General features: G+C 34.0%; 1 protein-coding gene across 6 annotated transcripts in view; it reads right to left on the bottom strand.

Moving 5' to 3' along the window:
- LOC119835109 (RNA-binding protein Musashi homolog Rbp6) overlaps positions 1-12,618 on the bottom strand; it is a 382,679-nt gene extending 370,061 nt beyond the window's left edge. The window contains exons 1-2 of one of the 6 annotated variants that reach the window (XM_038359748.1): positions 12,298-12,618; positions 12,180-12,220 (exon numbers count right to left, since the gene is read on the bottom strand). In XM_038359748.1, the coding sequence (XP_038215676.1) occupies positions 12,180-12,220; positions 12,298-12,362 (106 nt within the window). In that variant the 5' untranslated portion in view covers positions 12,363-12,618. The remainder of the gene's footprint in view (positions 1-12,179; positions 12,221-12,297) is intronic. The other 5 variants (XM_038359746.1, XM_038359744.1, XM_038359745.1 and 2 more) reach the window with 5 other exon arrangements.
- Positions 12,619-13,407: the final 789 nt, after the last annotated feature.

Raw genomic sequence — 13,407 nt, 5'->3', positions numbered from 1 at the left:
GATAATTCGGGGTTGTCTCTGGTTGCCTCTGCATATAGGAGGACGCTATAGTGGCTTATACATATAGGTGTTAGTTATATTTAGGGGACTGCGTTACAATGCTACGTCAATGTAAAATTAAAAATAAAACACTAAAAACCGCTAATCGGTACCTACGGTAAATAAAAATCTATGAAACCAATACATTTTTGTATCTATGAATACACCTCTATAACACACAGTTATATAGCAATTGGGTACTAATCGGTATTCTTTATACGGAACACTCATTACGGAAACAATAGTGAAGAAATTAAATTGTTCATCGAGCTACGCAATTCAATATGTAATTACTAATAAGTTTCTGCTTTTTTATTACCATTTGCGTTAATTCTAAGATGGATGAAATTACCTGTAAAAGATGATTTATTTAGTTTTTCACACGTTATGTTGAGTAATAAAAAATATATTATTAAAGGTAAAAAATATGTATACTGTATGATTTTCAGATTTTCTTCAGGTTTTCAAAGCATGATTCGAAAACGCAATATCGAAGGTATTACGGAGGTATGACGGCTTAAAAATGGCGGAGACATACTGCAATCATTTCAAAAGGGTGAAAGGTATTACCTAAATAGTATCATAGATACCTTCTTATTAAACTAGAGAAGCCGTACATATGACTCAATACATATTACATATCTACGTTTTTGAAGATTAACTTTATTAAAACAGTCAGGAAAGTACAGAAAAACCAAAAAAAGGACACACGTTTTATGTAACGTTTAATCGTCTTTAATAAATAGCAAAATTAAACAATTTTTCTCCAGTAAACTATTAAACTATGTAAACTATGTATATATATTTTGGTCAATTAAACATAAAGATTTTAAACTTATATTCAAACATCTGTATTCTCTGATCCTTGACCTTTTTAATACTACAAATTTGAACAAAATTTCTTTATTACCCCTGGGTGGCTTTTATCTTTTCTTAATATTCTTTGTGGTCACGGATTAGATACCCAGTGGGTCAGAGTTCTACGTAAACTAAACAGGTTTGTTTAGATGAAAATGATAACTTGAAAGTAATAAAATTTATTACTCAGTAAGATACGAACCGAAGCACTCATAAATTACAATTTTTAAATTGTTCTATGAAAATAATGTTAATTATTATTACTATTTGCTATCGTTTCTATCTCTATCGTGACCATTTGTCATTTTCGTAATAATTCTATAAGATTATAATTATGATATAAATATGATTTCATTGCAATCATATGGAATGATATTTGAGCGCGCCTAAAGATATGCTACTAGAAATATGAGTCAAGTATTTTGCCATAGCAATAATCTCATCAGTTAGCGGGAACATTAAAAACATGTGACATGCTATTAGAGACGATAATTATTGCAATGCCCTTCAACAACAATGCAATAAAGGCATTATGTGTTCTCATACGGAAATGTAAAATTCACTAAACACTCGCAGATAGATTTATAACGTACGCCATAATATCGCTTGCCGCAGTGTTGCGCGTATTCTTGCACAATCAAAGGTATTAATTACTACGCAATGCAGAAGATAATATAGAATGTACGATTGTTTAGTCCCGTTTGACGTATAATGCTTATCTTTTATCATTTCACGTATTATCTCACTACGATACTATCACAACTTTTCCTAACTGGTACGACTTTGTGTATCCGATAAGGTTCCGATAGAAACGAGATTTATCGCACGATGTTTGCTTTTATTTTTAGTATACAGATCTCATATTAGCACTTTTTATGAAAAATATAAAATACTATATCTTGGCAAGGTGAATAACACGACCCGTGTAAATACATATAGAAGCAGCAAACAACCTAGCTCTACATTGCACAATGATTGTTAATCATTTACAATCACGTGTCTCGTTTTTATGCAAAAATAACTGAAATAGTTCTACCAACTGCAGCGCCCGATACCTGCATAAAATTAGAACGCATACAAATTGGTGACGAGAATTTAGAATCACAAAGAAAGGCTCAATTTAAAATAAAAATATGAAATGACGCTGAAATAGTGCAATCGTCTACAATGCCCGTGCGAACGAGAACGATTTGTCATGTAATTCATTATATTAAAAGCAATTGTGAAGCAAACAAACGGACAATACGGCGACGCGTGCGGGTGCGGTGTCCGGCAGCGGAGGTCGGCCGCTCATTGCGCTCGCCAATTGAGATAATGGCCTCAAATGCAGATGATTACTGACCCATTCATTGGAAACTAGCTGTTAGTACTCCGCTGCGTTCGCGATTTATATCATTACGATACGGTACACTTCTATTAAATTAACTTAACGTTAAACACTGCACCCGATGAAATACGTTATTATAAATTTAAACCACCGGACACCGGCTTGTTTCGAGCTTAGTTACATTTTATTGGCACGTTAGAAATAGAAATAGGATATTGTTTAGCATTATTACATGTGCTGTATAATTTATAGATGCTATTTGTTTTATGACTGCATTTGATATATAGAGTTGTGAAAGGATGGTATAACATCTGGTTATGCTGAATACGGTAGACACTGAGCAAAGTGAACATTGCTATCCATTTTATTAACATGTGCATGAAATTTGTAATTTATTATTGTTAGGTTAGGTTAGGTTACCTACAATAGATTTCATTCAACTCAGATATTTTCAAAATTGTTTAATTATTGCAATAAATACAATTATAGTACTGCAACTACTCATACGTAATGATATGATAATTTTTCTAGTTATTGTATATAAATTGTTTGTTACTAAGCTGCTAAGATAGATGTTTCTAAGATAAGGACGTAGGTTTTCGCAATGCATAGGATGTTAGAACAAACAGAGGTTTAATGAATTTAAACTTTATTTATGTACAGTAAATGGTTATGCTGTCTGTACATGTTCGTTTAATTTATTCGCGGTACAGGAACATTAAAACGCATACGTTTTAACATCGGGTCAAGGTCGCACAATGCAACTCTATGGATTGCCTCCTTCTATTCATATCGCATGACGTTATTCACTTCAATGACGCAAAATGTCGTTACAAAAATCCTTTTTTTCCACCCAATATCTGATGAAAAACAACCAAGTATTGTGTTTTATATTTTATTAATGGTTGTTTTAATTCTTAGTACATCTTTAAGTACTACATACAATGCTACATATGCACCTATAAATTAAAATTGTGTCTGTTATAAAAATAAATAACTTAGTAACAATTCGAAGAAATATATCAAATTCCTTCACCGTTATAGTTTCCTACCTTTCTTGGTATAACATGAACAAGATGCACTCAATAATATAAGATTGAAAAATTAATCAAGTAAAGAAAGAAGTAGAAATTATAAATTTTCCAATATAATCTCTTTCAGAAATAATTCAATATAGCGCTGCTCCCACACTGTATCACTTTTTACGAGTTCCCTGTAAAACTCAATTTTAGCGAAGAACTAAAGTGGTTGTGAGAAATAAATCTAATTTATTGTCAATTAGTTTATAAGTAATTTGGTATAATTTTATTAGTATACAATGCAATAAAATTCAATGTACCGTTTAGTAGCGCGTGGACTAATGATTTACACGCTAACTTTCGTCGTAACTGAGATTTACGGTGTCACACAAATAGCTATTTTTGAAGTAGTTCGACTCTTCACACTTTAATTATAGAATTACAATATGACAATTTATTTTAGCACTTGCCTTGAGATATAGTTCTAGCTCTGATATATTACTGTTTATTTAAGACATTAATTACAATCAATTGCCGTATTATTAATCATAATGGCTGTAATAACTAATAAAAATAATTTATTGTGGGCTGCAATTTTCATACTAAATCTTCTAGTAACTCTTGGATTGTCATTTTCAAACGTTATATAATGTAACGGCGTGGGTTGTTATAAATACCTATATATTCAGTAAAATATAAGACTTTGTTAAGTACGTATAATTGTGAATGTTTATTTAAGATCATCCAGTTGTTTATTACATTATAAAGGAAGAATATTAAAAATTGTATCAATTGCTTGTATTTTAGTTTAAGATATTACGGTTATTTTAGCTTAAACATTTCTATATGAACACCAACGAAATCATCCACCAAATACTTATATGCATATTGTATGTGTTCATAATGCGATCGAAATGTTTTATTGGCACGAAACACTTCGCAGAACAGAAATGTCAACGCGGAGTAAATAGATTCAGGCTTTTTTAAACTTCATTTTTGCATACGTATGAACGTGCCAAAAAGGCCAGAAAACATTTTTGTGCAATAAAGTTATTACGCGAAGCCATTATCGCCGTATTTCGTAGGCAAAATTTCGGCTGCAACTAAAGTGTTTTTATCGCACCTATGAAGTTTATTCGCAATCATCGCAATCAGATATTAACAAAATAGCTTTGCAATTTGTGTGCTAAAATAATAAACCGTTTTATTCAATGGATTTATTTTCTCATTGATGATTGTGTTTAGATAGACGTGATCTAATTATGACCCGTAATAACGTAGATTGCGGACCGAAGTTCAGTGACGTGACAAGAATCTATGTATGAGGCCCGGTATCAGTTAATAAGTGGATTAGTGCATCGGGCTATCATAGGCCAGCAGTGCAGTGCGTGCGCGCAGCACAAAGGTCGCCCATCGTAGCAAACGAGGTCTGTCGTTTGATTACGTAAATTAGTAATATGCACTCGAAGAAACAACAATGTATTGAAAAATACAAGTGCAAGTCATGTTAGCTGTCAATATTTTCCTTTAGTTCATAAATATCGGAAACATTCTGCTGTTCGGAAAAATGTGATAAGATTTAAAAGTATAAATTGCATCAACTTTACATTGCATCACCGTTTCTAAACGAGACAATAGTTTGTGTAAATTTAATCTTATGCTACATTATTCATATAATGTCAGGCGTTTTTGCATAAAAATAAATTATCTTGAAAATGTTACATCCATTTTCAACTAACTAGAGTAGTACACTAACAAGATGGCTATCCAGTTTATCATCTAAATGCATCGCATGCCAATTAGCGGACGTTTTATCATATACGAAAGTAATTCGCTAATAGTTTTATGATTCCATGCAAATTAAATTCAAATGCATATTAAATAAATGTATTTATTTCATGTTCCCGATCTTATCACGACACGTGTTTTGGCAGCAATCCAAGTACTTTCAGTTTTCACTTGAAATTGGGAACCCTGTTAGCGAATTACAGGTGTGTTTCTAGGACATGCCCAACATTTTAATTGGTGTATGAGAAGTAATCCAATGATTGTATGAAGGTTAAACATCGATTTACAACGAAATTTCATACGAAGATATATATCTATTATCTAACTACCTACAGGACTTAATAATTTTTCGTTCTTAACCGTATCGTATAGCTTGTTTTTTTGTAATTCATAACACACGTAATATTTCTCTTTAATTATCTATATCATTCTAATAAAATCCATACATTTTTACTGTGGTATGTACAAACATACTGGAAACAAATGTAAATGATTCCATTTATTAATCACGTTATAATTATATTAACGAGATATTTATTCATGCGTAGATTCATCATATCGTAACTATGATTACATTTAACTATTTTTATTACACCATTTTTTTATTTTTGAAGTAAGATAAGCAAACACGACAATGTTATTGCGTCATTAAACATTACTATTTAACATTTTTCGTTACCTGATAAAATGGACGGTTTCTGAGACATCGTAGACATTGAGTGAAAAATATGTTTATTAGCTCAAACCCGCGGCGTCACGCGCGTGCTACCCGCGTTAAAGTTATTATGTGCTATTGCAGACTATAGACCATTTATTTAGAAAGAAAAACACATTCTTACAAATTTTCGCTCATAACATTAGACTATTAATCAGATTAGAGGATTAATCAGATTACTATAACTGGTATCTACTAGGTACCTATGTATAATTTTAGGAAAGGTACACACATTCATGAAAACTCATATAAATCACGTAATTACTCTCGACTGCATCGAACTCAATAAAGTTTTAATTAATAATGCATGACACGCGAACAATGCAGTGATGATCATCATATTTATCAAATATTCATTTGCCAATACAGTAGCACCCATTGTTATAAGAATCGCTGTAATTTTCATTCATAAAACAACGCGTGGTTTTTCATAAAAGTAACGATTATTCTTTATTAATTTGTATATTAAACTTAAATATTAATAGATTGTGTGTTATTATTATATTTATACTAGCATGTTATTACTTCCGAAAAGTATATTTTATGTATGCAAAATTTATGTGTAATACTATCCGATAAAATCCTCATCTGCATAAAAATTTCTTAATTTTGATTGTAACCTATACACCTTCAATATAGAAAAAGGCAAAGAAAATGAACTAATAAAAATTAACTATTAACTTATACAATATTATTATAGTAATGCGTAAAAACGATACAAAACAATGTTATTTTCCTCGTCTTGTCACAAAAAATACAAAAATCATACGCCATACATTAGAATAATTTTCCGTAAGTTCCTATGATATCAGACTGATTCTCAGTCAAGGTCAAAGATTGATAGAAAAGATCGCGACTCATAAATAAAAATGCGAAGGGGCAACCAGATGTGTTTATAAAAATATTAGCTTTAGATAAAGAGATTTTATTATTTTCCATGAAAATAGACGTATTTTCGTTATAGGTGTTTTGGAATGATATCAACGATAACTTTGTTATATTTTTATACAACGTCTTTTTTTACTGATGAAATATTTTTAACATTGGGGCAAAGCCTAACGTTATAAAGCTTATTACCTTCCAAAATAATACCGATAAAGAATTCAGGCGTCACATACTTTATTCAATACGACATACATTGATGTATTCTGTTTAACAAATCATAGAATTGTTTTCAAGCAACCTGTTCAAAATACAACTTAAAAAAACTTTGCTTTTAATAGTCGCTTGACGCCGCCGTCAATTAGCATGTCTTTTGAAGATGCGCTTCTCGGCTGTGACGTATATCTAAACGACATAAAGCTCAAAGTGGGAATACTCGGCGTGTGCTTTTCGCCCATGATTGCAGAGTCTCTTGTGTATTAACACCGGCATGTTATGTGACATCTCTAAAGAAGTAACGCGAGTCGGCAGCGTGAAGTCGTGTGCGCGACATATGAGTAATGACAACAGCGTAATAACGTGTGTCGTCTGAACCGAACGTTTCCAGATGTGCGTCTGAATGTATGGCTTGCAAGAGTTATGCAATGTAGAAATATTTTGTACGACTGACGTATGGAGCGGAGACAATATATGGCTATAATATATCTGAATCTTTACACCCTGCACCGCTACAAACGCACTATGCGGAGGGAATTGATTATTTAAAATGTCAATTCGCTATTTCCAACTCAGCTTACGATATTCCCTATAATTGGTTTGACCGCTACCTCGGTATGGAACTAAACACGTGAGCGTAGAACCTTGAAAACCAGTGTTTGATTATTGGTGGGTACGAACAAAAACCGTAAGAAAAACTATGAGTAATACAAATGCTTAAGGCGTTTACCCCATACCCCAGAGAGGATACGGAAATTCACATTAGATATAATCGATTTAATGGATTTACGTATGGAAATAAATTGACTTGCGTACGGATGTTGTGAAGCAAATTTATTTAACGTCCAGTATTAACATACTTTTCCACATTCTAAATGTGTGAAACAATAAATAAGAAAACCTACTTAATAAGCAGGCAATAAAACGTTTTTATTTGTACGATTGAATTATGTAAAAGCTTTCGACTTCATGAATATGGAGGTATCTAAAATATCGCTGAAATGTTAGTTACTGAGCAGTATAAACGAATTGGGTTGTAGAGCAGAAACAATCTTGCTATACAATTCTTAAAAGTCATTCATTTTACGTCGTCATATTTATCTTTTGCGACAACTATATTTCTGATGCACTTATTCTGTTACATGTTTCTATGTATCCATAATCTTATTAATTAAAAACAGTAAGTATATAAATAGATTTATATAAAAAGAATCATCGTCGCAGTCGACCCGAGACTGTTTAAATAAGACTATCATTCGTTTTGTAAAAGAGGATTATGGTACGATTGGCAGTAATGCGGTCTTTGCGAGCATACTCTTTCCTCTTCAACCGTAGGCTAAATCTTTTCCTCCTCAACGTGCCGGCAGCCAAATGGGACGGAATATTAAGTGCTTATTTCTTGCCGATATAAAATAAATAGTCGCGTTTATTTAGCTCACTTCCTGTTTAATAACTTTATAGTTTCTTTCGTTCCAAAATAGATGGAAACCATATCTATATTTGAGTTTTGTTTGATGCAATACACATACTTGCATATGCAGCTAATAAAACACACATCATATCACACGATTTATTATCTATTTAACCAGTGGGTCATTTAGGACTTACTATATATTATTCAGGGGTGTTGAGAGTTTGGCAAGCTTTGCAAATGGTCAATTAAAATAGTTTGAGACGTTCAATAAATCTGTCTTTATCCTTAACAGAAAGCGAACGTCATAGACATGCATAATTACGTTTGTGTTGTTTAATGTAAATTTTGTTAGCGACTGGCGTCTTAATGTTTATACAACAACTTCACGTTTAACTATGAAATTGCATTAAATTTTTGAACAGTAATAATATAGTGAAAAGACAATGCAAAAAATGATTTTGAAATTGCAGCTTCTGTATATGAGTTCACGACAACTTGAGAATCCTAGATCTAGATAGTTATTATTGACGTTATCAATTGTATTTTTAATGAATTTGAAGAAATATCTCAACGGAAATTGAACTAGGTGAGGGCATTACGTTCCCCGCCATCCATTTTACCTTTATAATATTAGCAACATTCTACTAATTTTTTATACGCAAGTATGGATGTATGGGCGATTGTTTCAAAACAGCGAAAACAGCTTATCATATCTGTACGAAATTTGGTACAGAGATAGATTATAGTTTACCTGGGTACTACGCGAGTGATACCGCGGTTAACCCTGTTTATATAAAAACTTGCATTATTTTACAAAAGTATACGCTGTACACATATTGTCGGCTATTTATATATTCTATAAATCCATTAGGTTGGGATTATTTCGTGCTATGTATTATTTTCCGAGTTTGGAATAACGGTATTTAACGTAAAAACCGGTGTAAAATAATAATATCAGTATTGGGAAACTTTATCGTGAAACCCTCGTTAAGGAAATCCTGACACGTACCTATATCAAGTGCAAAAAAGACACATCTATTATTTGCATTACGACACTCGGTCTCTCAAAAATGAATACTTGAATTATTCACAAGGAATACTAAAGCAGTAAACTGTAGAAGCGATACGTTTCATCTGAACGTTGCCAGAAACTTCTATCAAATGTTACGTCTATCGTCATTAAGTCACGACCGTTTTTGTGGATTTAAAATATAGACGAATCGCAAACGTATTTTACACCATTTAACTATTCCTCTATCGGGCAATATTTCACAGTATTCATCAGTATACCGCACCATTACTACGCCACAATAAATCTCTGAGGTAAACCTATAAATAGATATTCACGCGAGTAACCAATAATAACACATATCTACTGAAATAGTCTGTCAACAGCGGGCTCCATGTCGCAACTATGTCGTAAAATATGTTTTAACCGAAACCAAAATAAAAGTAAAATCCTGCTGTCACCTAGCGAGACAGGAAAAAAATCTTACATACAGAGTTCTGAGAGACAAACGTATCAATATCGTTCGCGTATTATCTTTCTTTTATTTATTCATGCATTTATGAATTCGTGACATAGAAGGAAGACGTAAATCGGTTTATAAATTTCCCATACGATTTTCACACACAAAGGGAATAAAACCTGAAAAATGCATATTGGATAGAATTTTCAAAAAGTCCAGCAAAATTTGGTCTGAACCCTTCGCTAAGCGAAATATTAAGACTTCAGATAGCGTGATTTCAACAAAAGATAAATAAGTTTTATGTAGGTACGCTATTCTTTTAAAATTAGAAATCATATCGACATTATGCAGTATATATTAGTTAAAAACCATACGATTATATTATAAACCTAACATGTGACATGAGGTCACGGGAAGTATAATAAATTTCATAGGTGTTTATAGAACATGTAATTAGGTAAATTGTTAATTTCCCTTTCCGACTATATCAGGCGCACTTGATAATTTACCATGTGTACAGTAAATCTATAGAAATAAAATCGACACTAATATTCTGCCGTGTTTATTTCTGTAACGTTAAGTCGGACAACGTAAATCTTGAGCCGGCGTGTCAATGATATGTCAGGCGCGCGAAGTGAGCCAGATAATGGAACTCAACCTTTTGTCTAACCAAACAAAACTTATTCTTGAAACACTTGTAATGTGTTACCTACTTATTTAAACAGTGAACATTGCTAACCTTGCTCGTTCCGCAATGCTATACTTTGTTGAAATACACACATCTCTATTATGTTTATTTGCATGCAAATCATGTCCCTTACCACCGAGATGATATCATAAGAAAAATTACAAAATTGTAAGAACGTACATGATTATGATGCGTTTCTCACACCTATACATATTTGTTATCTATTATCTCGATTTTTTTTTCTCCGTAGGTACAATATTATCTGGTAATAATGTCAATTGAAAAGAAATAAGTTCGTCATACGTCGTCCCTCTCATAAAATCTCCAATGACGATGTTATAATTTGAAATTTTTTGAGCAGAAATACTGTCTATTTTTTTTTTTATTGCGTACTGCTTTGCTTAGTTTTAAGTAACTAGGGCTATTAGACCAGTTCTTGCTTTTTTTTTAGTTTTTATCTGTCTCCACGAAAACCTCGAGTTATATGAGCACGGAATGAATAATATTTAATTATCTTATCACAGAGCATACCTGTATAAACGCAAATACGTCAGAGTTCACTGAGCTCGAATCTACAATTTGTTCAGTGTTCAACTGAAATTATTTTTAGCCTATTCACATTTATCATTTAAACGGTGACAATCATATATTGTTAACAGAAATTAGGATTCCTATTATTAGATGCGTTATGCGGCTGATTGTGGGTATTTGAAATAATAGCAAGTTAGAGTAATACTATCGAATAAACAGGTCATATGAGATAATCTTTTATTTTCCTATCAGTTATGTATTGATACATCGCGAATCTGAAGAATTGGCATAGACGTAGGGATCAAAGTGCAGCGTGGGCGCACGACCCAATACCGCGGGCGGCACATCACTCGCGCACGCGCATGGGACCTTTTGCGACTCTACTTGTATAATTACCAACAAAGTGTTACAATTTCTATTCCCGATGAAATAAAACATTCCGATAGAATTCAAACGCTTTATTTTTATTGTGCTCATAAACATGTTTACTCATTCCGATAAACTATCATAATACGGATATTTATTAATTGACTTAATCACCAGCTATTCTAAGTTATCGTTTAAATATAAAGACAACAAGGTCTTCAATAATTGCAAATAGTTAATAAAGCAATTTAGAAATATTTTTAGGAATAAAAGTGTAGTGTTAATTAAATTTTAATCAAGCAACGTTAATATCTCCAAAATTTTCAGGTTATGTTTTGAAAACTGTTTAGAATATGAGCCGGTAATAAAAAATATTGCACAGAATTTTTCACCAGAGCCCTTAATACATAAAGATCAGTTTCGTTTGAAGTTATTCTATGAAACAAAATGGAATGGCAACTGAGCCTGCGCGCGCATCCGGTATGGCCGCCATCGGACACCTGACTGCTGTTACACCTTGACATCTTTACAGAATTACAGCACGCATATCACTTACGATAAGCCAAATACAATCAAAACTCTAACTTTTGATCATAGCCTTCCAGCATACACAACATAACCCACACGCACAGTCAAAAAGTTTGACGCGCATCCGATCAGCTGATTACCAAACTTTTACCGGTGTTTATAAAATGCAAATGTGATTTTTGTCACTGAAAGCGCAAACTATTTTACTTTTTGCGTATCGAGAGAAGCTCTTCCGTTAATTAAGTAAACGCTTTAATTCAACTCCGTCGTCATCGACATATGCATTGGATGCTTGCACTTCCGTAGTGGACACGGAAGTTCAGCCGGCGACTTGCGTACCTGGACTAGTCTGCCAGCTTAGCCCTCCGACGAACATCTTCCTGCAATACAAACGGGATGTTTAGATGCGGTAACCGGCGGAAGAGAACTCCACAATAACTATAAGCTGGATACAGACACGTACCCCGGGTCGTTGGGCACCTCGCCGGGGCTGTTGGCCACATCCTGATTTTGGGTTTCCATGGAAAAAGCGCCAGCGGCGTGGGGCGGGCCGACGGGCGCACTACGACTACGAGCGAGCGACGACGCGGCGGGGACGGCTCCCGTAGTCGCTCGGTTACACTACCGACTACCGGCACAAGACTGCCGCGGCGCGGCGCACCCCTCCACGCAGCGAGCGCCGCCGCCCGCCTCCCCGCCGCTCGCGCCTCCGCATCGATTCATTCACTCGGTATACAATTATTCATACGAGCCGCATGGTGGACGCGGGATCGCGCTCAGCACCACCACGTGAGCGCGCGCCACGTGCTCGCCGCGAGCGGCCGCCCCGCGAGCACGCCCACCGGCCTCCGCACGCCTCCGCGCCCGACCCGGCCACCCCCGCACCATCCGCTACTCTCTAACAAACCCTTCCTCGCTAATTACCCCCTACCTAACAATATACACTTGGTTTCATTGAAAACAATTATAACACAAAACTTACCTGTGACAAAATACGTAAAATGCATGTTTTTTACTATAAGTAAATCTTCATACTTGAAGTCCTACGCCAAATTTGTAAGTCTGCCAAAACACCGGCTACGGGTGCGCCGATCAAACTTTACTCGTAGTAAAAATTGTTTCGTAGCAAATAATATAACTTCATAATAGACGCTGTAGATACCATTTTAATTTTATTACATTTCTGATTAATTAACTTGAAATTAAAATAGAAAAAATGAACTAAAATTAATATTTACTATTTTCCCAAATTATCACGAGATATTTAGTACGATGGGCTAACGCAATCTACGTAATAATTCCTTTGCTACAACATGATACGTATCATGGTTGAAAGAATTCATTAAATATCAGGAGAAGATAGCATCTGTAGGTACGAGGTATATGGGTGTCGTTCAAATGGCGAATGCAAGACGCATCATGATAAGAAATAATTACAAGCCTATTTTTTGTGGTCGCGGGGAATGTGTCAATCTATATAATTTAAAAGTAATGTCGCAATTTTAATGACTAATTGGCAAAGCAGTTCAGACATTTGGTAGCGTAAGAACGATATTTGAAAAAAATC

The sequence above is a fragment of the Zerene cesonia genome, chromosome 20 (assembly GCF_012273895.1).
Source record: "Zerene cesonia ecotype Mississippi chromosome 20, Zerene_cesonia_1.1, whole genome shotgun sequence".
Classification (NCBI taxonomy): domain Eukaryota; kingdom Metazoa; phylum Arthropoda; class Insecta; order Lepidoptera; family Pieridae; genus Zerene; species Zerene cesonia.
This window is presented reverse-complemented; position numbering and strand designations above follow the sequence as displayed.